General features: G+C 40.6%; 2 protein-coding genes across 6 annotated transcripts; both read right to left on the bottom strand.

Moving 5' to 3' along the window:
- Window positions 1–719: 719 nt before the first annotated feature.
- txndc11 (thioredoxin domain containing 11) lies at window positions 720–12107 on the bottom strand. Of its 2 annotated transcripts, XM_063475852.1 has the most exons (14): window positions 11765–12107; window positions 10538–10634; window positions 10225–10344; window positions 9705–9802; window positions 8241–8370; window positions 8065–8158; window positions 7746–7858; window positions 7424–7627; window positions 6678–6809; window positions 6116–6362; window positions 4034–4221; window positions 3680–3792; window positions 3283–3363; window positions 720–2773 (listed from the first exon to the last, which is right to left on the bottom strand). In XM_063475852.1, exons 1-14 carry the CDS (start codon window positions 11887–11889, stop codon window positions 2254–2256), a joined length of 2262 nt encoding a protein of 753 aa, XP_063331922.1. In that variant the 5' UTR covers window positions 11890–12107; the 3' UTR covers window positions 720–2253. The 2 variants fall into 2 exon arrangements, with proteins under 2 accessions (XP_063331922.1, XP_063331920.1); XM_063475850.1 differs by having other exon boundaries at window positions 6116–6809.
- Window positions 12108–14210: 2103 nt separating this feature from the next.
- Window positions 14211–23078, bottom strand: LOC134628984 (bifunctional apoptosis regulator-like). Of its 4 annotated transcripts, none has more exons than XM_063475856.1 (9): window positions 23013–23078; window positions 21068–21377; window positions 20066–20164; window positions 18676–18769; window positions 17742–17914; window positions 17515–17659; window positions 17164–17343; window positions 16691–16887; window positions 14211–15869 (listed from the first exon to the last, which is right to left on the bottom strand). In XM_063475856.1, the coding sequence occupies exons 2-9, from the start codon at window positions 21367–21369 to the stop codon at window positions 15677–15679; spliced, it is 1383 nt and encodes a 460-aa protein (XP_063331926.1). In that variant the 5' UTR covers window positions 21370–21377; window positions 23013–23078; the 3' UTR covers window positions 14211–15676. The 4 variants fall into 4 exon arrangements, with proteins under 4 accessions (XP_063331926.1, XP_063331924.1, XP_063331923.1 ...); XM_063475854.1 differs by lacking the exon at window positions 23013–23078 and adding an exon at window positions 22774–22968; XM_063475853.1 differs by lacking the exon at window positions 23013–23078 and adding an exon at window positions 22787–22968.
- Window positions 23079–24189: the final 1111 nt, after the last annotated feature.

Here is a 24189-nt window from a genome sequence, read left to right as displayed (position 1 = left end):
TCAGCTCTTTGGTTGTTCCAGAAGTCTTGTGCCTTGTTCAGATACAAATTTGCAAACCTAAATTTCTTCCAAACAAGCCGTACTTGTTCAAGGTTTCCTAATTAAACTGTGACGGACTTTTTAAAAACTAATTTAACAATCTAAGTGACAGCTATAGTCTTAGATGTAGCTCCTGGGGTTTTTAGCAACTCCTTTGAATATTGCACTCTGACCATGGGCCAAGGTTGCTAGGATGTTCACTCTTGGAAAGACCAGTTGATTGTTTTCAATGCATAATGATGAACTACAGTTTGTTTGGAAAGTGCCTCATAACCCTCCCAGAATGCTGCAGACCGACAAACTGCCAGACGATCAGCTTTCACAGAGGTGCTCACACTTGTTCGTGATCAGTCAATCAAGCACCTTTGATCAGGAGCGCCCGGCTGCTACTTACCTTCTTATATCCTATAGAAGCAGTAAGGATGTAGTTAGTTTCCCACACACTGCTTCTCCATCTTGGCCTAATTTGTGTTAAATAACTAATGACACAGCGTCATATGTCACGTGTTGTTGTTCATCTAACATTTTAAGTCCTACAAAGGACCACATTATTTTATTTATTATTATGTCCTGAATGGTAAAAGCTGGTATATCAACTGTATCTCAACACAACACTGTGCTCAAACACAAAGACGCACATCAATACAAGATGAAAGAGTTTTAATCAGTAAAAACCGGTGCAATATTTCACATGTAAACAATTGCAGCATGTTAATAATACCTGAATAGTTACATAGAAATATTTAGTGATTCAAGGATTCTTGTAAAAATAGATCAGTTTCACAAAACAACTGTATCCCCTCAAAAACACAAAAAATCTTACCGATTGTTGAGTCCACTTAATAGCTCCAAACAAAACGAGGGGAGCATGTATTCAGCATTAAATTACTTCTCAGTTTTATTAGTAGCCCTCTCTCCCTGCAGCCAAATTCTGCACCACCAGTACTGCAAATGCATTTTAAAGTAAACAATGGAGGAAAAACATAGTTGTGTTTTACAGATTTCCAGAGAATGTGATGAAAGCTACTCATAAATTCCTAAAAGTCAGGTAGCACTGAACTATAAATGCCATTGCAGATAGGTATTAAGATTCAGAGTTGTTATTCAGTGTAAAAGTATGTACTTTAAAAGAATTCCTACCAGTATGTTTTTATCATTTTGATGTTTCATAACACTAAGGAAGCCAATCTGTTCATCATATACACACAACTTAAAAAGACAAGAACTACAAGTATGAAAACAAATCAAGCACATGAACGTGTCACATGAACTATAATGAATCAACGTGAGCCAATGCTGGTTGAATTTTAGGAATTCATGGGGAACGTTTCCAGGAGGTTAGTCATGTGACTCTCAGCTCACAGAACAGCAGGTGAGGTCATCCTGCGAGCTCTTGGAAAGTGCCCGGGGCCTTCTTTCAGAGCTTTATTTGTTTTCAAGTCCAGACTTCCTCAGTGTTTGATTACAATTTCCATTTATGCACCCAAAGGTTAAATAGACATATGACGCAAAGTCTGGGATTTTCACATTAAGAGTATCGTAGCCTTCCTTTCCAAGCAAGGTTTTCCATGCAAAACACTCCGTCATGGGTGAATCACTTAAACTCACACAGCAGAGTATATCACTGCTCTTCAAATGTACTAACCTCGACTTTAGGTTACAGGGTGCAGGTGAGTCTAGCCCATCCATGGTGTTTTTATTTTTTAATAAAGAAACTATCTTGCACTTGGTTTACAGTAATTAAAGGAAGCTTAATTTGGCTGCAGGGTGTGTCCAGGTTTCTCTTGTTATTCCTTCACAATTAAAACAGTCAATAAATCGTTGCAAGCGCAGCATCACAGCTGGGAAGTCTGAATTGGAAAGTTGGCACAGAACTTTAAAGAGCTGGACAAGCTCATATGATCACAGCACAAGAGCTGCGTGTTTTTTCTTTCACTGCCTTCCCACCTGCCCTACTCATCTCTCCTTATATTCCTGCCTGACTGAGCAGCAGTGTTTCTTGGAAGATGGTAACTGTCATCTTTTCTTTATTTTTGCTTGTGAGAAAATTTACTGGGCGTTGCCTTTTGCAGTTGAAGAGGATCTCCTCATGTCAGCCTTATTTTCTCACAGCTTTTCTTGCCTCTAATTTAACCTTCCCTTCATTTCCTGGCCCGGTTTCCTTTCTCTTTTCTCTGCTCTGCCTCATTCTCAGGGTTCCCTGCAGGTTTGTGCTCAGGAGGCCATATGGCTTCTTTTCTGCTCCGTCTCTTTCCTCTCCACCTCCGCCTGCTCTCTAGCCTCTGTCCTGTCCGTCAGCGCCCTCAGCAGGACCCTGAGCAGTGTGTTCTCATTCAGCAGATTTTCAGAGGTGTCCGCCAGCTCCTGCAGCCGCCTCACTGCCTCACTGAGCTGCCGGCTTTTCTCCCGGTGCTGCTCCTCTAAGCTCCGCCTCTCTCGCTGCAGCTCGGCGTTCTCGGTCTCTAAGGCGCGGGCGTCGAATTTCAGTCGTCGGTTGTCGCGCCATAGTTGCGCGAGCTGTTGGGAGAGACGCTCCCGGGCGTGATGCAGGGCTTGAACTTCACGCTGGAGTGTCAGAAACTCTGACCTAAGGAAAGCACTGTGTCCGGGGCCTTCTGTCTCAACAGATGGTTTGTGCGCGTGATGCAAAGAGCCAGAGTGCTGCAGGATGAAGCGGAGGAGGTTGGGTAATGTGATGGGAAGGTTGTCAGGAAACTTCACACTAAGGTGTTTTCTTAAAGGGAAGAGAAAAAGAACACAAGAGTGAAAAATATTCTGCTGAAATTCACTGATGAAAGTTTTTCTTTTTAACTGAGGTGTCACAGGAAGGACAGAATCAGGCGGGTATTCGAATGGGGGAGAATCACAAAGTGAGGTCTTAAACACATGAATGAAGCCACTTGAAAACCGTTTAAAAAATAAAGGCAACTTATTACAATGTAATAATTACTAGCTACATTAACAGAGAGATCTACAAAGTAAAGCAGCTAGGTTCTAGTAGGACATGAACCTAATCACTCATATGTGGACTGTGAGTAGGACTCCAATAAAATGTATTGTTTTACATTTAGAATGAACACTTTGGCTGTTCAGTGTGTATTATTTAACATCAGTTATAGTTCTGTTGAGGCAGTGTGAAGATCAAAGCTATTTTTTGCAGAAATATTAGATCCAGACCACCCCCCCCCTGCCATTTTTTGGCCACACCCTTGTTTGTGCGCACCTCTCTGCATTTATTCTTACCTGTATCTGGGAAAGAAAAGAATAGAGGGAACATGATCCACCATGAACTCCCAGGGGAGGTCATTACGTGCAACATTCACCCTATGCAAAGGAAAAACAAAGCTGTGATCACTTTTGTTTTCTTCAAAAATGAGGGTCACACTGCTAATATTCTCTAGTATGCTTTACACGCTTCATAAAATAAATATATGGGAAACTGTGTTCAGGTCATCCGGCTTCCGAAATGTTTTTAAAATATGCTTTTTGTTACATTTCAAAACACAGACACCTCAATCACACAGTATACACTAACCTGACACTTTATTAGGTACACCTTGCCTTAATTCTTACTCAGACTATCATCAAAGGTACACTTACAACCGGGACTGCAGAAAAACTAAACAGACAGTAACTGTACCTGGCCACAGTGATGGTGCCATTTCCCTGTAATAATCTGGCCAGCTGGATGATGATGTGGTTGAGAACAGAGCAAAATCCACACCACTGAGTGTAGTAGAACAGCAGCACATCCTACAACACACAAATTGGCATCATCAGGAGTTTAGCAAACTACCTGCTTCCATAAGTAGAGCACGCAGCGTACTAAGCCTCCATTAAAATCACGCTTGCAGCTGTAAAAAGCGGCTGTTTTTATATTTTAATATTTTTATTTTTAGGTGCATGGAAGTTGCTTTACAGAAATTCTTAAAAGAAATTCAGAATTTCACAAACTGCCTTGATTTGCTGAGGGTGTTGCAGAACGCTTAGTCACCTTTTGAAGGTCCATGACGGAGGGCAGGAAGGAGGAAGTGGTCAACTCTGTGATGAGGAAGCGTGGAGGTGACTGCGTGTGTTTGTCTGAATGCATCGCCTCCTCTTCAGCTCCCTTCCTGTCCTCCTCTCCAACCAAGTGTCTCTGCAAGAGGCTGTAGGGAGCGCTGAAGTTCCTGATGAAGGCCTCTGCAATGAAACACACAACATGAACACAGAATTAGCCCAAGAATACGATTCAAGTACACCATCATGCATCTGACTGTCATGGAGGGACTTTGGAACAAATGTACCAACCTTAAAGTTACAGAGAGAAAGGAGACAGGTTTGCATATATGTCACATCAGCAGATAAGGTGAAGGTCAGAAAAGCAGTAAAGAGTGAAAAAAATAAATATTTGTGTAAACACTGACCAAACAAAACCACATCATATCACCCGTGTCTTCTTGTGTAATGAATTCTCTGAAAGCATTTACACGTGCATGCAAAATATGATTGAGTCAGATTAGGTAATCTGCTGATATGCATTTTATGCAAAACTGTTGTTTGCCCGAAGAATAAGCAAATCTAAATGATGAGGCCCCTGTTCAAGAAAGCAGGCCAAACAAAGCTCTGTTTTCATCAACTCAAAAACCCCCAAACTCCTGAAAGGCAGATCAGAATCAGTGCAATCACATCTCAGCCTGAGTTAAGCGTGTGTATAATAAGACAAGCCCCATCAACAGAGCTGATACCACCATTGACCAGAACACAACCCCAAGGTGTGTCAATGTGGACCATGACATTTCTCTTAAACAACAACAGAACTAGACATTATTTCCCCAACTTGAATTTTCACTGGAAGAAGCTGGAATTCGACCCAGCGCCCTCATTAAAATTTTGATTTATCAGCCACTAAATGTTTGACTTTTGGTCATTAACCTGACTTGTCATGTGAGATAATATGACTGTTGTGATTTCTAAATATCAGACATTGTAGTGAGAGAGCCACTTTAGTCCATTTTGAGTAGAGTAAGGAAGAGTATCTTTTAAAGAAAGTGTTTTTTGGACGATTAAAACGTTGTTACAGGCCAACTTCCTGCAAACCAGACGGCCTGAATTCAATGATTTTTATAACTTTTATGCCGACTTCACACTGTATCTGGCCAGATGTGTGCATGCATCATCACAATGTCATCAGGGACAGATGACTCGTCTTTAGAAAGGCCCTAAAGACATTTGTAGAAACCAGTGCCTGACTGATTTATTGGGCGTGGATATTTTTGGCTAATATTAATACTGCCAAGGTCAGTATCACCATTTATGACGGCCTATGAATGAAAATTAAAAACGCCAAGGAGACTTGAATAACAGCCTTCAACCATGTTATGAGTGTTGCCACTGTATAGTTTGTCTAACAGAGGGCACTCCTCCTGCAGCTTCCCTGTTGGCAACACACACAACAACCAGGTGATCTGAAAACAATTCAATTTTATTTATATGGTTCTAAATAACAACAGTCACCTCAAGGCGCTTTTTATTGCAAGGTAAAGACCGTACAATAACACAGAGAAACCCCAACAATCAGACAACTCACTTTCAGCAAGCACTTGGCGATAGTGGGAGACTAATAATAACTAAAGATTAAATGCAGAGTGGTGTATAAACACATAATGGGTGGAAAAGGGTGAGTAAAGAAAAAACACTCAGTGCATCATGGGAAACCCCCAGCAGCCTAGACCTGTTTGAGAAAAACTAAGGGAGGATTCAGGGTCACCTGATCCACCTCTAACTACACGCTTTATCAACAATCAAAGTTTTAAACCTTTTTAATCTTAAAATTAGAGAAGGTGTCTGTTGGCTGGATCCAAAGTGGGAGCTGGTTCCACAAAGAAGGGTCCAAAAACTGAAGGCTTTGCCTCCCATTCTACTTTTAAATATGCTGGGAACCACAAGTAACCCAGTAGTCTGAGACCAAAGAGACACAATATGGGATTTTGAAATCACCAGATGCCTTAAAAATTGCAAATCGTTTGAGCTCCCAGCTTTCGGGACAAAACAAAACCAGGCCGTGTTACATGAATGAAAATTGTCCATGTCTTACCCAGAGACTCTGTTAGTGTGGCAGCTGGAGTGTGCTGAAGAACATAATGAACTTCATCCTTCAGGTTCACAATAGCAGCAAACGACCCGTCACCGCTCCTATCATCTTCTTGCTCAAGAGAAGCACTTCTGTTGCCTGATGCTCCTAGCCTGACTGCCAGAGGCCAGTTCAGGGCAACATCCAGCACATAAAACCTGAGTGTCCTGTTGGTTTGACAACGGAGCCCGGTGATGCCGTCTCCCTCCAGCTGAGGGACAGAGAATGGAGGGATCAAGGAAGGAGGAACACTTTGCATCTCTGACTCCTCTTTGGCTTGTGATTCATTGAGCTGAGGTTCTACTTTTCTGCAGCAGGCACTGTATTGACTAAATGGACTGTAGCTGTCCAGAAAATTGCTACAGCCCATTGAGGTTGCACTATTAATGGACACGGGGGAAGGGAGCTGGTGGAGGCAGCAGCGTCTGAGATAAGTCTGAAAAATATCTCCTCCCTGGATCGAGGGAGGGAACAAGCAGTGCAGAGGTGAGGTGGTGAAGCTTGGCCACGAAAGGCTGAGGCACACCTCACACACGCTTGTGCTCGACTGTGGGAGGACAACTGACTGGCAGCACAGTGAGCGGAAGGAGAAACTTTTGTCCCAGCTGGAGTGGTGGCTGTTGTCACAGGAGTGGTAACGCACAGCAATGTCTGCAACCTAGAAAAACAAAATGGGGTAAAAATGATTTAATCTGCAGAACTTAAGGAGAATAATACAGTGTTTAACAACACAATTAAAGAATATACACATAAAAAATAAGTTATAATATAAAAAGCACATGAGGAGGAAGATGTCTCTCTAAAGGGCTCACAATTAAAGCAAGATCCTTCAGTAAGCCATTTCCAATTGGAAACGCCTTCAAAGGGTTAGGGTCATAACATCATGGCCACCTCCCTAATATTTTGTTTGTCCCCATTTTGCTGCCAAATCAACCCTGACCCATCGAGACGCTTAGACCCAGTCGTCTAGCCATCACCATGTCACCATTTCAAACTCCCTCAAATCCTTATGCTTGCCCGTTTTCCTGCTTCTGACACTGTAAAAGTTGCCTTTAACAGCGTACTTAATATTTATTTAAGTCTCAGTTACATGATCAAAGAAACTGACCTTTTTTTTTTTTTTTTAAATACAGGGCAGCTAACTGAAGATGGGTAAGCCAGATGACATTAGCTCAGTGTATAATAATAGTATAGCTGCAAATCAAATCTGTAAGAGAATGAAGCATTTCTATCATTTCGAAAATGATATTCATCGGATTTTTTTCTGCTCACCTGCTGTAGCGCAGGGCTGGGCTGTGATCCCAGTGGATCGTGTGGCACAAACAGCAGCAGTGCAGGGCCTTTAGTCAGCTCCTCTTCTAACAGGCGAGACTTTGTTCCTGGGGGCTGTAGCCACTGGAGGACCGTCTCACGGTTTTCAAACACCCATCTACAAATGGCCTCAGACGTAAAGTTAAGGTCGTTCCTGGGAAAAATCTTAAACAACAGATGAATAAACATACAGCATCATATACATCCACAGTTTTAAAGTCATTAGTGTTTAATTGCATTTTCTAGAAGAACCACATCTACAACATGTGTTGACACTGCTTACCAAAGAGGAGTTAAATCTTCTGTGGAGAAAAACCGTTTCATCCTCTGTTAGTGAGATGGCCCCTGCCACCTGCTTGTTGGTCACGACCCCAAAACGTACAACACCACGGAAATCTGCACCATAAAAAACAGAGAAACTCGTGACTTCAAACATTTATGCTCCCTTTATCGTAAAATGCACATTTGGGTTCTCTCTGTTTCAACCACTGCTATCTTTTCTTCAACAGCAGCCTCTCCTTGAATTCTAATCCCATACTTGACAAGATAAAATGTTTTAAAGCCTTAACAATCAGCCTTGAAGCTGTGTGATTATTTCTTACCCCTTTTTAGGGCATGCAGGGCAGAGGACAGAAATGTGATGTATCCTGGCGGCTGGGGGGAAGAGTTAAACTGGAAGAAACCCACCACTCGAGGCTAGAAACGCACAAGACAGTTCATTACAGTTGGCTACACTCTGTGGGTGATTCAGTGACAGAAGTGTAAAGCTCAAATATACCTCATGATAGGAGAGGAACTCTTCAACATGACCTCTTGATGGGAGGTAAGTCAGTGGTGTGATGACTCTGAGTACAAAACTTTCCATGTATGGAGCCAAAAATGGGCCTCTATACTCTATTGGCCCAAACCTGTGGAAAACACAGAGGTACGACAGATGCTAATAAATATCAACAAATCATAATTAAATTACAATTAAGAAACAAAAAATTCAAAATGTTTCCCACAGTTTTGTATTAAAATACATCTTTAGCCTCTCTAAACATGCGCGTCTATGACTGAAGTTTAGTATGAACAGCCAAATACAAAAGTAAATAAAATATTATTTAATTCATAAAAGAACACACAAAACATATTGATTCATACATTTTATCATTTCTGGATATGAGCTCATTTTGAATTTGATGGCAGCAACAGGTCTCATATCAGTTAGGATGGGGTCAACAAGAAGCTGTTGTACTAAGTGTACTACAGGTGTTACAGGTGGTACTAAAAAAAACCAACAACAACAAAAACATTTTGTAATCTGCTTAATTTGCAATAGGTCAGTAACATGATTAGGTATAAAAGAAAGAGCATCTTAAAGAGGCAGAGTTACTATTCCTATGCTATTAAAACTTCTAAAATAATTATTCTCTACATAATACTGTGAAGACTTTCACTAGCCCACCCTCTGCAGGACATGATACCCTCAAAAGATTCAAAGAATCTGGAGAAATCTCTGTGTGCAAGCGAAACGGCCAAAAATCAATATTGGATGCTCATGATCTTCAGGCCCTCGGGAGGCGCTGCATTAAAAACAGGCATGACTCTGTCAAAGAAATCACTTCATGGGCTCAGGAGCACTTCCAGAAATTACCGTCTGTGAACACAGTTCGGCTGTGCCATCTATCATGCAAAGAAGAAGCCACATGCAAACATCGTCTTCTCTGAGCTAAAGCTCATTCAAAACAGACTGATCCACACAACTTTTTCAGGGAAGGCCTTGCATATTTCAACCAAACAATGCTTAACCACATACTGCATCTACAACAGCATGGCTCTGTCATACAAGACAAGAATGGGGCAACGTTCCTCTTCCAAAAGTCCAGCAGATGGTCTCACGGTTCCCAGATGTTTATCATACATCCTACACAGTGGTAAACATGGTCTAGTCTCAGCTTCTTTTTTCCCCGAGTGTTGCTGCCATCAAATTCAAAATGAGCCGGTATTTTTCTTAAAATGGTACGTTTTCTCAGTTTGAACATTTGATATGTTTTCTGTGTTGTTCTGTGAATAAAGAATGGGTTTCATGAGATTTGCAAATCAGTTTTTATGTGCAGTTCATACGGCATCCCAGATTTTTCTTTTTTTTTTTTTGGGGGGGGGGGGGGGAATGGGGCTGTACCTTCCCAATTCGTCTTTGTCTGCTAAAGCTGTTGAAAGCAAATTCCCACCATAAGTGAAGACAAGCCCACCGTCTCACCTTCTGTAAAACAGATGGATGACGGGGTAGTGATAGAAGCGGTTTTGCCTCCTGCATTTCCCCTGACTCCACCAGCAGTTAACAGCCACAAACTGCACCTGTGTTTGTGTGTTTGAAGAGACACAATAAGAAACAAAGATAAGCAAAACGATGTGTAGACTACACACAAAACAGTGTAAAATCACACACTGTAATGACTCATGTACTTAACAAACAGGCCCAAAACAAGTCGACTATGAATTTGCATTTGAGAGAGAGACACAAGCTAAAAATGTGTGAGTGTTTATTTAAGCTGAAGGGAACAGATTTTATTAACTCAAGTATATCAGAGTCGCTCTTTACTGCAGTCTGTCAAGCTGCTCCTATAAACTCTTCCCAACACTTTGCATAACAAGCGATAACATAACACGAGTCCACGTAAGAACAATCCCCAGCTTCCTTAGTCTTTGCCCAAGTAAAACACATCTAAATATTTGATGTTTAAACAATCCTGAGTGGTGGAGGTTCCATTCACTTGTACCTGTTTGGCCAGCTTCTTAGCGACCTGCTGCACTTCCTGTCGCGCAGCCATAGAGTGAGCACACCATGGTGCATAGAAGAAAATAAAGGACACCTCGGCCACACTCCTGAGACGCTCCACCTGTGAAGAAAAAAACCCTTTCAATCTCACAGAGCACCACAAGTTTGATGACAACAATGCCAAAACATTTAACTGGAGCTTTAGAAACTCTCTTAGCTCTTTCCATTTGTTCTCTTTTACAATTTGAGCAAATGAAGTATCAAACAAAGGAAAATACAGTGAATGCCATCAAGTCTGAATCCTTGAATTTCACCTGGTCAAGCTGACCCAAGTAGAGATCCACCACCGGGGCATCAGGAGAAAAGAAACGCACCGGAGGTCGAGCTGCTGCCACCACATTCTTAGCACGACTACAGAAATAAATGAGAAGAGTAACGCTGAGGGGTGCAAAGAGATCACAGTCACATAATAAGATAATATGCAGCATATGTAAAGAATTCAAACAGTCTTGCCAGGTTATTAAATCCAAAAGCTATAACTCTGTGTCACTTCCACGAGGTTCGCTGATCACGGCAGTGTGTCCATCATCGGTTGACGTTAGTGCTACAGTAACCTCCAGCCTTGCATACTACTCTGAGTTGCACATATTGGAATATGCATGTGTTAAATTTGGAAAATGAGAGTAGAAGCAATGGTATTTGGAAATGGAGGGTATGCTAAGCTGATGTACGAGGGGAGGAAAGGCTATATCTTTGCATCCACAGAAAGCAATGTGAAAAACTGTGCTGTGTTTGGGGATGTTAAACATTCTGCCTCCCCCAGAGGCTATGCAAAAATGTCTCTACATCGTTACAGGGGGAACAAAATTACCTCAACATGACGAGAAGCAGAATTTGCCTGGTATAATTTGCGTGGAGTCGGTTTCAAGTTTCAGTCTTTGTGGCAATTATCGTCTCAGCTGGGTTTTCGAGAGGACGACTGAGTAACTGCTTAGCCAACAAGTCAATCGTTCAGCAACAGTTGCTACACTTTTACACATTTGAAGGATTTCAGCACTTTCATTCACCATAACTGAATGACAAGTGGTATAAGCTTTGAAGAACCTTAAAGTTGCAGAGGCCAAAGCTGCAAGATGATGACAGCACAGTGTGTCAGGGCTGTAACCAGATATTACTATTTAAACATTAATAATCTCATTATGATCTCCCTGCAATCTTTTCTGGGTTTTATCTGAGAAAACTGTAAAAAACGCCCAACATTTCCTTGAAAGATTAAGGCGATGTCCTTAGTTAATCTCATTGTCTACAGTACACGTCAGTTTTAGATTAGCAGCACTAATAATGAAGCCCTTGTTTGTAACTACTGTAGACAACGAGGAGTAGTTCATTTACGACCTAACAGTGTTGCAACGCTGCTCTTCGCTCACCTAAATAACCATTCCACTTAGTTTTTATGTTTTAATTGGTCTCGTGTTAGCCTGGTCACACACAAGCAAGCTCACGCTGTCAGAGGATAAACAGAAGCTCGTGCCTATGTTTACCTGCACGTGAACTTGACGGCCAGCACGAGCAGGACGCCGAGCACGATAGCCCCGCAGAGCAGATCCGGTCTCCGGGCCATCAGAAACAGCACCTGCCGGAGAGACTGCCGCACCCGGCGCAACATTACAGCTTGTCGTCGCCTCTCCGTCCCATTTATACGCCCCGACTACCGCTCAAAGCATCCATTTGCCTAACGGGGGGGAGGAGGGATGGGTGAGGAACACTGGTTCGACGGAAACAGCTAACCTGGATTGGACATGAGCAGTGCTGGTGTGTAAGGTGTTCAAATACGGTCAAGCCAACCTTTCTTCCACACGTAGACTTTTCACTTCCGCAACAACGACACCAGGGGCAGGATGTAAAATCCTCTACGCGAATAAAACGCGTAGTGCGTTTAACACTTTAATGGCTGTCTGAGTTTAAAAAATGTCACTGACAGTTAGCTTACCGGATGTTAAAGATGAACGACACTAGTCGTAATAATTACAATATTTAAACTGGTCCTCAGTAAGCGATTTTATTCCTTTTTCCGTATGGCGCAAAACGCGCTCTTTTCAGACCGTCCCTACGTTGTTATGGCGACAGCCGCTGCTGCTACGACAGTCGTAAAACACTAGGGGGCGGTTGTTTTAAAAATGAATCGATAAAACTTTATTTAAATGCCGCTTATTTACATCTAGAGTAGAATTATTTAAAGTGCCCGGGACTTGTGACTGATTGTGAGATTGGAGAAAACTTCTTTCTCGTGTTACTTTGCTTCGTATAAAAATCACTGCATCAAACTGATTCAGTTTATCCTAAAATAACTGAACACTGGGTGTGTAAGATTTTTTTTTTTTTTAAAGGGTCTCTATAGGTAAAACACCACCTGATAAAATGGGTTGTCTTAGAGTTAGAACTACTTTCTTATTAATCTTGTGTTATTCATCCAAATATAGTGATGTTGTAAATTGTTAGACCCTCTTATTACCTTATCACTACTTACTCTTAATTATTGTGATATAATTTTAAGACATTGGCTGTCTTAAATGTCAAATGCTCATAATACAACTAAAACAATACATGTAGGACATGAGCATCACAGTTCTCAGGCTGTGAGCTTGACATTTTATATCTGGGATATCATGTCTGTAGAATATCCGGATCTAGAGTACTGTGCAAATATCTCAAGCTACTACTCTTTTCTTTATATTTTGCTATGAAAATGGGAAATGGGGACAGTGATTTATTGAAACATGAGCAAACACACATGGAAATCCAGTATATAAAACAAAAACAGAGTTTGTACAGTTCTAATGCATTTGGGAAAAAAAATACTGTGAACTTCTTGATTTTTTTAAATGTAATGTCTCTTGTTCTGTTCTGGCTAAAGATGATCCCACACTGCTTCAATAATGTTGAGGTCTGGGCTCTGGGAAGACGAATAGAGGACTGATAGCGTTCCATTGTGTGTTTTTCCATCCATGTATGCTTTTACGGCACTGGAGCTGTGTGTGGGATCATTGTCACCATGAAAAATTAAGGCATTGCTAAGATCTGTTCCAGATGGAATTGCATGGTGGATCAAAACGGTAGTTTTCTGAGTTCATAATTCACTCAATTTTGGCAAGAACCCGAGCACCAAGGACTGAAATGCAGCTCCAAACCACGACACAGGCCCCACCATGTGTTACTGATGGCTGTGCACACTTGCTTTATTTTATTAGGCGTGCCACTTCCTGTTTTTGTCTTCCACTTGTCCAGTTTCCTCCAATTTATTAAGGACACACCATGCTAAGACATGCCAGGTATTTAACTAGTAGCTCTTTGATTCAGTTAGTTGGTGCACATGTACAACTCTCCTCCATATCTCTCAAAGTGTTTGTTTTTGGGGTTTTTGGGTTTTTTTAAAGCATTTTCACAGATTCAAGCAAAGAAAGGAAAATAAAGTACACATTTTTTTAGGCAGGAAGTAACAAAGTGCCAAAACATACATACACAATTTAAGTTGTCTCTTATTCATAGACGAAACACTGATTCATCATGCATTTTAAATCCTTGAATGGTTCCATAAGTGGTTTAACAAAAAAAATCTATTCTCCTCTGAAAATGATCAGGTACATTGACTGGACTGCAAATAGGTTTTAGAAAGATCTTCAGAAAGCCTGGTGAATGACTGCTTAAGGTTCCTTTAAAAATTAAAAGAAGGTGCCTTGAAAGCAAAATAAAGACATGAGTGGATCAAAACTTTTGCACAGTACTGTAAATTCAGTTATACCCCTAATGTTAATGGCAATTTATGGCATTAGTTATTAGCTTTTACTCACTGACTTTTGATAGCTGATTGTTGATACAGTCTGTGTCTGTATCAGAACTTTGATGACTAAAACAAAGAAAAATGAAAAAAAGCACTGAACTCGAAAACATCAAATATATATATTTATTTTTGAAAAGTTAATTTCTTCACTTTGATATATTCTGTTCATGTGATGAGAAATATTTCAAAGACTTTTAGATATTTGATTAACTTATGTCTCATGAAAATCATAAACCTGTATCTCACATTATTAAAATATTTCCTAAGGTAGCAAAGGATTTTAAATCCAGACCCTTTAAAAATGTTGTTTTATGCACTCAGCAGTTGGTTGAGGCTCCTTTATCAGAATGAATCAGAATTTAGAAAGTCATTTATATGTGGCTTTGAATACTCCTTCAGATTTAATATAAATCTTTATTTTGTAAAGTGTCATTCAAGAACAAAAGAGCACAAATAATAATAATAATGATCATCACAGTGTAAGATTTTTCAGTGCAAATGAACATGTTAAAAACAAAAAACAAAAAAAAAAACCCCAACCTAATTTCTGATTAGCTTGGTCCACCCATGAAATGGAAACGTATACTGTAATTTACTTGAACAATTTTTAAAAAGTGCAACAATATTTCTCAGCAGTGTGAGCAAATAAAAACAAAATATATATATATAATATTTAAAAAAAAAGTAGAAGTTTTATGCATTACCTAAACAAATTAAAAAAAAAACCCCACAATATTAAAAATTTCAAATCTAAGCATCACAAATCTTGTGAAGGCAAATGCTGGAACCGCTGGAACAAACTTCATAGAACATTTGTTCCGCCAGACTGTCTCTGTTTGCACTTGGAAGGGCGCTAAAGCCTGAGAGGCCAAGCAGACTGCTGAACTACAAACCTCACTTGACACTTCTCAGTCATGTTACCAAACATCACAGAATGACTTCTCACACAGCTCTGTAGATCACCGAGATCACAATCACAGTGAAAATGTAAGAAATGCATCAGAATTTATGCAGAGTTATAAATACTGCTTAAGATTCTGGATGGATAATCCTGAAGCAGCCTGAGGTTATTTTTTCTAAAAGTAGATTACATGCCAGAATGATATTTGATAACAGATGTAAAAACATGTATCCTTACATGTCTTGTTCCAACTTCACTGACTCTGTATAAGCATAAAAACGCATGTTCTATTGGACTACAGCTATGCCAGGGCTACAAAGCTTTCAGCACTGCGTCGTGATTCCAATCTTTACTCCAGTGACTGTTTAAACACGTCTTATCATTCAGCCTACCACCCTAGACCGTTTAGGCATCGTGGTTTGTGAATGCACTGTGGATGCAAAAAGATCACTGCAGTGATCAACCCAAGTCAGACACTGTTACTTGTTTCTCACCTCATTGGTTTTGTTTCTCCTTCAGTAGTCCGGTGCCTCTATTGTTCAACACGGCAACCATCCGGCAGAGAGAGACAAATCAAGAACTAAGACAAATTCCCCAACAGTAGATAAAGCCAGTCTTCAATGTATTTACTGCTAAAAATAAACACTTCTCGTCAACTCATTTGCTGCAAATTGTCCCACATCAATTGGGCACCTCCTCATCCAGTGCCGTCTGTCACAATGCTACTGTTTCAGGGTGCATTAACTGCTGCACCACCAGGTCGATATTAATGATGGGACTGAAGTAGAGTGCCCAGTAGAAGAGGCAGTTGCACACAAACTGCGGGACAAAAGGCCAAAGGAGGGCAAATGCAAATCCCTGAGTTAGCATTTTCCACAAGTGGCTCCACATCATTTGTGGAAGAGTCCTACAAAGAGAGGGAGGAAACAAGTGTCATAAAACCACTACAACCACTAATCAACACCTATCAACCCAAATCTTGTACAGGAGATGCTAAATCCAGTTCCAGGTAATACACAACAGACAGTATAAAACATGGTCATAGTCTCTAGGTCTGAAATGTAAAGCCAAGGCAGAAGTGCCATAAATCTTTCTAACAGCCAGCAGGGGGCGTCGCTGGATACACAAAGACTTGCAGTTGCATGTCTGTGCTCCATTAGTTTTCATTAACCAATAGGTGATGTCACCATCACTACATCCACCTTTTATACAGTCTATGCATACAATGCAGAAAACATGACATTAATACAATGGTTTGCACAGAACTGCAAGGCATGTTTAAGCAGGTCCTGTTTTCCTTCAGCAGGACGTACTGCATGTCTTTCAGATAGATAATATTTACACTTAACCAGCATTTTATGATTAAAAATTTACTTTTGGAGCTGCTGAGTTTCAGTGTTTATATTCCTGACTGGCAGGAATATTCACTTATGCCTTGTGATGACCAAAGTATGCCACGCGACCACAGTATACACATCTTTTATTTCAACTATCACTTCCTTCTCAAAGTTAGTATAACAAAAGTACAATCTGATCTTACTTTTTGCCATAACATACGTACCCAATGACCGTAACTGTATTAATAACTAGATTTTTATTAGAGAGTATTTATCAAACTGTGCAGAACTCTCATCTGGATTGAGACAGTTTAAAATCTATTCCAGTGTTTGCATAATAAAAACAACAAGAGCAAAAAGAAAAATCACCCAACCCTCACACTGCATTTACCTGACCCTGGCTCTCATCCACAGCCTCCATAGGGCGCAACCTTCAAGGACAGACAGCAGCATGGCATTAACAATGATGAAACGGGATGTCCAGTAGTGAACGGCCAACCAGTCCCAAGCAAACTCTGCGATCAGCTGGTATGGAAGCAGGCAGTATTTCACAAGAAACTCTGCCCATTGTTGCCAGCTGGGATCCACCTAAATTAATAAGTTTTAAAAAACAGAAGAGAAAAAGGGGGGGAGGGGCAGGAACAAAACAAAACATGTAACCTGAATAGTCATATGTATTGCACATGGAGCAAAGTTTAAAGAAGTCTAAACATCTTCATGCTGTCTTCATCTAATTACCAGAAGCAATCACAGCATGTCATTTACAAATAAAAGGTCCCCAGTGTTTTCATTTTCAGCTCCTTACAGTGTATTACAATTTATTATTTATGTGTCATTTCAGTGGGAAGTTTGTCTGGTTTGTACCTGTGAGCTGACAAAACTGCTCTCCATTGGTTGGTCGCTGTCTGTGACGGCTGGACAACAAGTGTGCAGGAAGGGCAGGAAGGTCTCAGAGTAGTCGAACAAATACAAGTAAAAGATTGTGAGACGAGGGGAGCGCTTCAGTGCGTACAGCAAGAACAGAGACTTCCCCGCATTAGCCGCCTGACAGAGTGTGACAGAAACAGTAAAGAGACCGTTATTTAACTGTGGAAACGCAGATGTGCTGCTTTACCAGCAAAACACAATGTGCAACTTGTAAAGATGTTAATAATACTGAGCATCAGCATGTGAAGCAAACTACATTACGCCATTCTGACGCAGAAGTGTGGTCACCTTGTATTCCCAGAGGTTCTGGGGAGGTTTGACCCCAAGAGCTTTAACTCTTTCCAGTTCAGCCAGAATAACTCGTCTGTGAGCCGGATTTTCAATGCTGTAAGGCGATTTCAACAACTCTTCTTCCCCCAGCATCAACAGGAGCCTGAACCAGAGAAATTATCATATTGATTTTAAAAACATTAATGAATACATTTCTTTAAAAAATTAAATAAATAATAATTCACCTTCCATTGACGTTCTCCTGCTGGAAGGGTTCTTTGTACAGCTGGGCCCAGGGACCCAGGTTTTCGAGCCAGGATACAACCTCTTCAGGTGTCCAGTGAGACACGGGCTTAGTGATCAGCAGGTCATGCTGATCCACTGGACCACTGCTCCAGTGATACACCAACACCATCACCTACAAACATACACAGAAACACTGGTCTGAACAGTTTAACCATTACCTCACCTTGCAATAATAATCCAACATCACTAGATGTCGCTACATTTGTTTAACTTGAACCTGCAGCTCAGTTGGCCCAGTCTATATTTCCACAACAGATTGCCCAAAGCATCCAAAATAAACTGAGGCTTTGCAGAAATGAAAACACTTAGTTCACCTAAGACGACCCAATAATCATCACCATGAACTGAGGTCAAAAACAGAACTATGTTGTAATCTGTTTACTTATTCCCTGCACCGTACACACTCACAGACATACATTTTCAGCCACGTGGCAAGACACAGGGGGACGTTGTTCCCAAGTGCCCCAATATTACATAATTTTGATGCTTTGGTTAAAAGACAACAAACTAAAAATCACAGGTGTTGCAACATGTTGGGTTATGAATGTAGGAATGTTTTGATTCTAAAGAGGTCCACAATTTAGAGATGGAAAATCAGGTTATATTCAAAGTAACTTGGCACTAGCAACTAAGACTGAGGAGGACATCCCCTCTGCTAGTCAGTTAGGGTACTAGGAGACACGTGTTCAACGAAAGTATAAGTAAGACACAAGGCACTTTCAAAACGAGGAGCCATGTCTACCTTCACATACCGTTTATGAAATCAGCACAAATCCTAATAAAAAGGGCAACTCATCATTGCCGTTGCAAGCAAATCCAGAAGGTAATGTTTAAGAGCAAGGAGGCATTTCTAACCTGCTTGTGTGTACTTACAGCCACACATGTGAGTGCAGTTAGGACTCCAGAGAAGAAAAAGCCTGCTCCTTTGTGCTGGGTTGTCTTGGATCTACCCAAATTGTCACCATATCTAAGATGAGGAAGACAAACATGAAGGATGGGCTTTGTAAAGCTGGCCCAGTTTCATTAAAAACCCAAAATAAATAAATAAGTACGTGCAAATAAATACAAGTGAAAAATGAAGGAGACGTCAGGCAAGTTGGCAAAGATGAGATCAGTATGGCAAAGGGTCAGCATTGAGTTTAAAGCTACTTAAAGTCAGTGCCAAACAATGGTGTGTTTCAAGTACAGGGTAACCACAAGGAGGACAGACTAATGGAAGCTCTTTTTCCACGTAAGCATTTTTCTCAGCTCACAGCCATCTTCTACGATTGGTTTGTGTGCTGAAGCAGCACTCACTCCTTCTGTGACATTACACAATCTGACCCACAGCCTGATTATGTGGATAAGTATGGCGTCACTGTGTGCAGTGTGATAACCATTAGGGCAAATTTGTTCTCTGTGGAAAATCTACAGCACTGAAAATTCAATCCCAAAACATTCCAGTCATGAGTCTCATTCATTCCAGGGTGAATAGATCTCTTTGCAAAGCATAACGCATGAAACTGCAGCATCTGCAACCTAGTTAAGAAACGAAGGCGGGAGGAGCAGACTGATGGCTCATCCATGGCTAAACCTCCTGTTGTACGAGCTTCCTTTGGGTCAGTCAGCATCATACTGAAGGATGGAGGAATGAAATCACTGTATCTGGTAAAGACCCAGCAGACAACTCATGACTGAGCTAGTGAGTCTGCTCCACAGCCAGTTGTGCCTAGTGTGCATCTCAGGGTTAGCTCTTTGGGCTTCTGGAAAGCTGAATTTAAACCAGTCAGATTTCCCAGTGAGCATGATTAAGACCAGGTCACTGTCCACACCTCCAGATGTATCATCTTCCCTGTAGGATTTTCTTGGCAGTGTTTATTTGGATTTTTTGGCACCATCAGGCCATGTCAGCTTTGTAAATGAACAAATTATTCAGAATTGGTACTTCTTGGAGTTGCATTTACATTTACTCTCAGGGCTGCTTTAGCTTTGAGCCTCTGGAGTGCACCAGCTTGTAGGTGCTGTCTTTGAAGCAGGCTGTGATGTCAGCAAAAAGGATTAGTGAATCAAATGCTTCACGTTTGTTTGCAGCTTTCCTCTGATTACAGGAAGGTGACACTGAACCCAGTCTTTGGAAATCCCAGCTTTTCAACATGCATGCAATGTTAGACTGCCCATGGTGTGAAACGTTAGTTGCTAAATGGCTAGACTTGTTTTTAAATTGACGGTCTTCATGGACTTTACACCAAAATAACTCTTGAAACATATTTGAGAATCAAAGTACCTCTGGAAAGCCAACAAGCTCCGGGAGATTTTGGGGTTTGCCTGGATTTCCGCTTTCCTCCGCTGTATGACCTCACCAAAAAGTTTGTCAGTTGCATCCCTAAAAAGAAGATGATTATATATGATTATATCAGTTTGATATCTATATCAAACTAAGTAGGACTAACTTATCTCCACGGAGCACATGAAGATAAACCATCTTGACACAGCAATGTCAAGGAAAATTTGTGGGCAATCTGATAAATACTTCTTTTTTTTTTAATTCAATGGAGAGATGAGTGTCTGAATGACATCTTCAATCTTGGCAGCTGTTTTCAGCTGCATCTGAGCGAGAACATTTCCACATCTTAGGTTGAAACATCAGTATGTCAATCAGCTGTCATGCATTTCTTATAAACCGCACGTCATTACCACAGATTCCTGGTTCCTCTCATGTCAAAATATTTGTGTCTAACATTTGCTCTCGTGTCTTTCGGTAGAACGAAAGACAGGTCATGTGACTGCGGGCTGCGTGTATGAGGGAGAGTGAAAGTGAAACAAATTACAGATATTATTGTAAAAGTGTTCACCTCTAATGTGGAGTTTGTTGTGGTGAAAACATCACCAAGCTTTTTTTTCCTCCATGAAACATAATCCTAAAGAGATTAGAGTCTTGTTCCAGAACTGAAATGGGGATCTTCTACCACTAAGAATAAGCATCAAACTTTGGGCTTAATGTACTCAATTTATTTTTAGGATTTACTAAATGACATATCAGCTAGTTTCTTCCCAATCTTATATAGTGCTTTGCTCTTCAATAAGAGGTTATGGTGAAACAATAATGAATGTCTGCTTCTGGTGTAACTGCACACATCATTACTGGTCATCCAAACTTTCCATTTCTTAATAAAGCTAACTAAGCAAGCTTAGTAGAAGTTGCCAGTAAGTCTCTGTGAGATGTGAATCAAGCAGCCAGAATATCAAACATTAACCCACTGATATGGCACAGCTATGAGAAGCATACCTCAGCAGTATGTTGATTTTAGGAAAGCCTTCCCACTTCTCCCGGCACTCTGGGCACTCATTCTTCTGCGAGGACTCCCACCATAGAGCGAGACAGTGCCGACAGAAGTTATGACCGCAGGTCAGGGTAGTAGGGTTGACCAAGATGTCATAGCAACAGTGACAAGAAAATTCATTTTCTGAGATGCCGCTCGCTGAAGACTTTAACTGAGGAGGGTCGGAAGACTCGGATAAGAGAGAAGACTCATCCATTAATTCCTCCACACTGTCATTTGCTGAATTCCACTTCATCTGCTGCGACATATCCAAGTCTGAAGGAGACACAAGGTTAATAAGCCTTAAATCAGAAACTATAACATTTTAGGTTTTAAGTAGGATATGGGTGCAAGCTGTAAATCAGGGGTCTCGAACTCATGGCCCGGGGGCCTGTATATTGATGTGAAGAAATATAATGTGCCCTTGAAGTTACGTTTTTTTGTTAGGGAGGACTGAGTTGTATAAACATGTACAAACATGTTGGATTGGCTGTGTTAGTTCAGTGAGAGAGTTATTTGCAAAGAAAACAATTTTCACTAGCAGTCAAACACTAATGTGTACACTTATGTCTGCATTAAACACTACTTTTTTGGAAATGGGTGTCGGTGTTTTCTTGTTCATACTACTTGAGCACTAAAGTGGCCCTCCAATGAGATGACAGTGCTCTAAATGCTTCACTTAGAAAAATGTTTACTTTAAAAAAAAAAGAAAAAAAAGAAAAAGAGACAGCAGTGCTTCCACCAAGCCTATCCTCGGCACTACAATCCAGATATATTTGCCAACAACAGTTCTTTTAACATTTCAAAACTGCATAACTGGAAGGCCCTGCGCTTTGCTCCTGCTTGATTTAAGGGCTAAAGCGACCAGTTATGTTTTTGCTCAGTAAACAAATATTTTATAAACGAGAATCTGTTTCTCTGACATGACATCTCGAAACTCAAAACACTGTACAAACTGAAAACAGAAAGTAGTTGGCATTTTCACTGGATTTGACAGCTTTCGTTTCATTTCCATATCACGTTTTTAAACTCTTGCAAAAAAGTGAACTTGAAAACTCAGTAAATGGCTAAAAATAAATATATCCCCACACATCTGAAATCTAAAGTAATACTGCAAGCATTTAAAAGCAAACATCATAACCATAATTAGTTGTGGCTGAGGAACTATGATTGAAATTAATTCAAAACTATGGTACTTGGGATAGGATGTCAGCAAGCAATTAAAGCGCGACTTCTGACTTAAAGGCAGCTAAATATGACAAGTACTTAAAAGTCACTTGATTTCCGTATACAAACAGGGGCTCGTGACAGCACTCGGTCAAACAGTGCAACTTATTTGATTTTCAAATAACAAAGGGTGAACCATTACCAAGTCTGAATACATAAACAAAACAGACAGTTTGCTCACTTACTGTGACAGCACGCAGGTACAGTTTAACTACCCTAGACGTTAGCTTCACTCTCTAATTAGCTAGCTAGTCGCTAGCTATGCGCTAGTTGCACATCGGTTACTGCTGATCTGTAAACATGGGTTAACTACAGTTATTAGTACCAAACTGCGCTATCATTAGCTTCAAGGCTAACATGCTAGTAAGCCTAACTTAGCTCAACAGTACGCGCTGATTGCTAAGTTACTAACTGCTAACTGGTGTGGTTCAGTTGGCTAACCTACAGTTGTTACTCGCCTCAGGACTGGTCTCTGACAGGTGACCGACTGCAGGGTGGCATGACTATCCGGCTAATAACTAGATTGCAGGCTCATTTCGCGAGTAGAACTCAACGTATCCACACACACAGTAGTAGTTCTCGAGCAGTTCTGCTCTCTCACAGCCTCCTCCTGCAGTGGAAACCCCCACATGCAAGCAACCACAACCACGCACGCGCCTGAATGCGTACCTGCCACCCGCTTACCTCACAATGTCGTCACCGGTCACGCTCTCACCTATAAGAGGAAGAGGTTCGGTGTCCTCCTCCTGGGTAGAGTCAGAGCTCAATCCAGCAGACGTGACTTTTTTAACACCTGCGTCAGTTCAGCGCAGATCAGATCCTGAGGCTCGTTTTTATTATTCCTCAGCACCACATTATAACATTAATGTTGCTGCTGTGACAAAACAAATTTCCCACGTGTGGGACTAATAAAGGTTATCTTATCTTATCTTATCTTAAAATACACACTAGCTTTTTACAGAGACCCTGTAGGGTTTACAGTGAGTTATGCTTCTTTATATTATCCTAAATCACCATCCTGATGGCAGAGCGGCAGAAAGTACCTGGCACAGTGTAATCGGTTCATTTTATGCTGCTTTCACTCTTCTGCTTTACTACAGTAACCGGAAATAAATGTGCTTCTATTCCCTGGAAACACTGGTATTTTGCAGATTAATATGAACAATAGTGAATATAATCAGACGGCGAATAAGGTTTATAACTCGAACCCAATCCGCGTGTAAAGTACTTCAAATTAGTCACAGCCTTTACTTGTTACTTTGAGTAGTAGTCAGTAACTACTTTCTTTTTGTGCTTTTACTTTAGTCATCAATTGTGAGAGTTTTATTTCTACATTGCGATCATGTGTGGAAGCAAATGCATGTTTATTTTTTTAGGCAATGTAATCTCTCGTGAATAATCTTTTTTCCTGTCCCATAGTTTTTTCTCATCAAAATTTGTCTTATTTCATTTTAGCTTCCGAACTGATTTGAATACTATTTGACTTTGTTTGAGATCTGAGACATTTTCAATAATGGATGCTTAAGTTTACTCCAGCTACTCCCGGAAAAAAGTTGAAATACTGTATTAGCATAATGATAAAAAATAATACCAGTTTATGGGAATACAAACTCTAGTCTAACTTTTATTTTAATTCTAATTATACTCAGCTTGAATCTGAAGAAAAAGAAGGAAAATAAAAAATACAGCTCTATTTTCAGTTGTCTACAAACCGGATTCCAAAAAAGTTGGGACACTAAACAAATTGTGAATAAAAACTGAATGGAATGATGTGGAGATGGCAAATGTCAATATTTCATTCAGAATAGAACGTAGGTGACAGATCAAAAGTTCAATCCGAGAAAATGTATCATTTTAAAGG

The sequence above is a fragment of the Pelmatolapia mariae genome, linkage group LG6 (assembly GCF_036321145.2).
Source record: "Pelmatolapia mariae isolate MD_Pm_ZW linkage group LG6, Pm_UMD_F_2, whole genome shotgun sequence".
NCBI lineage: Eukaryota > Metazoa > Chordata > Actinopteri > Cichliformes > Cichlidae > Pelmatolapia > Pelmatolapia mariae.
This window is presented reverse-complemented; position numbering and strand designations above follow the sequence as displayed.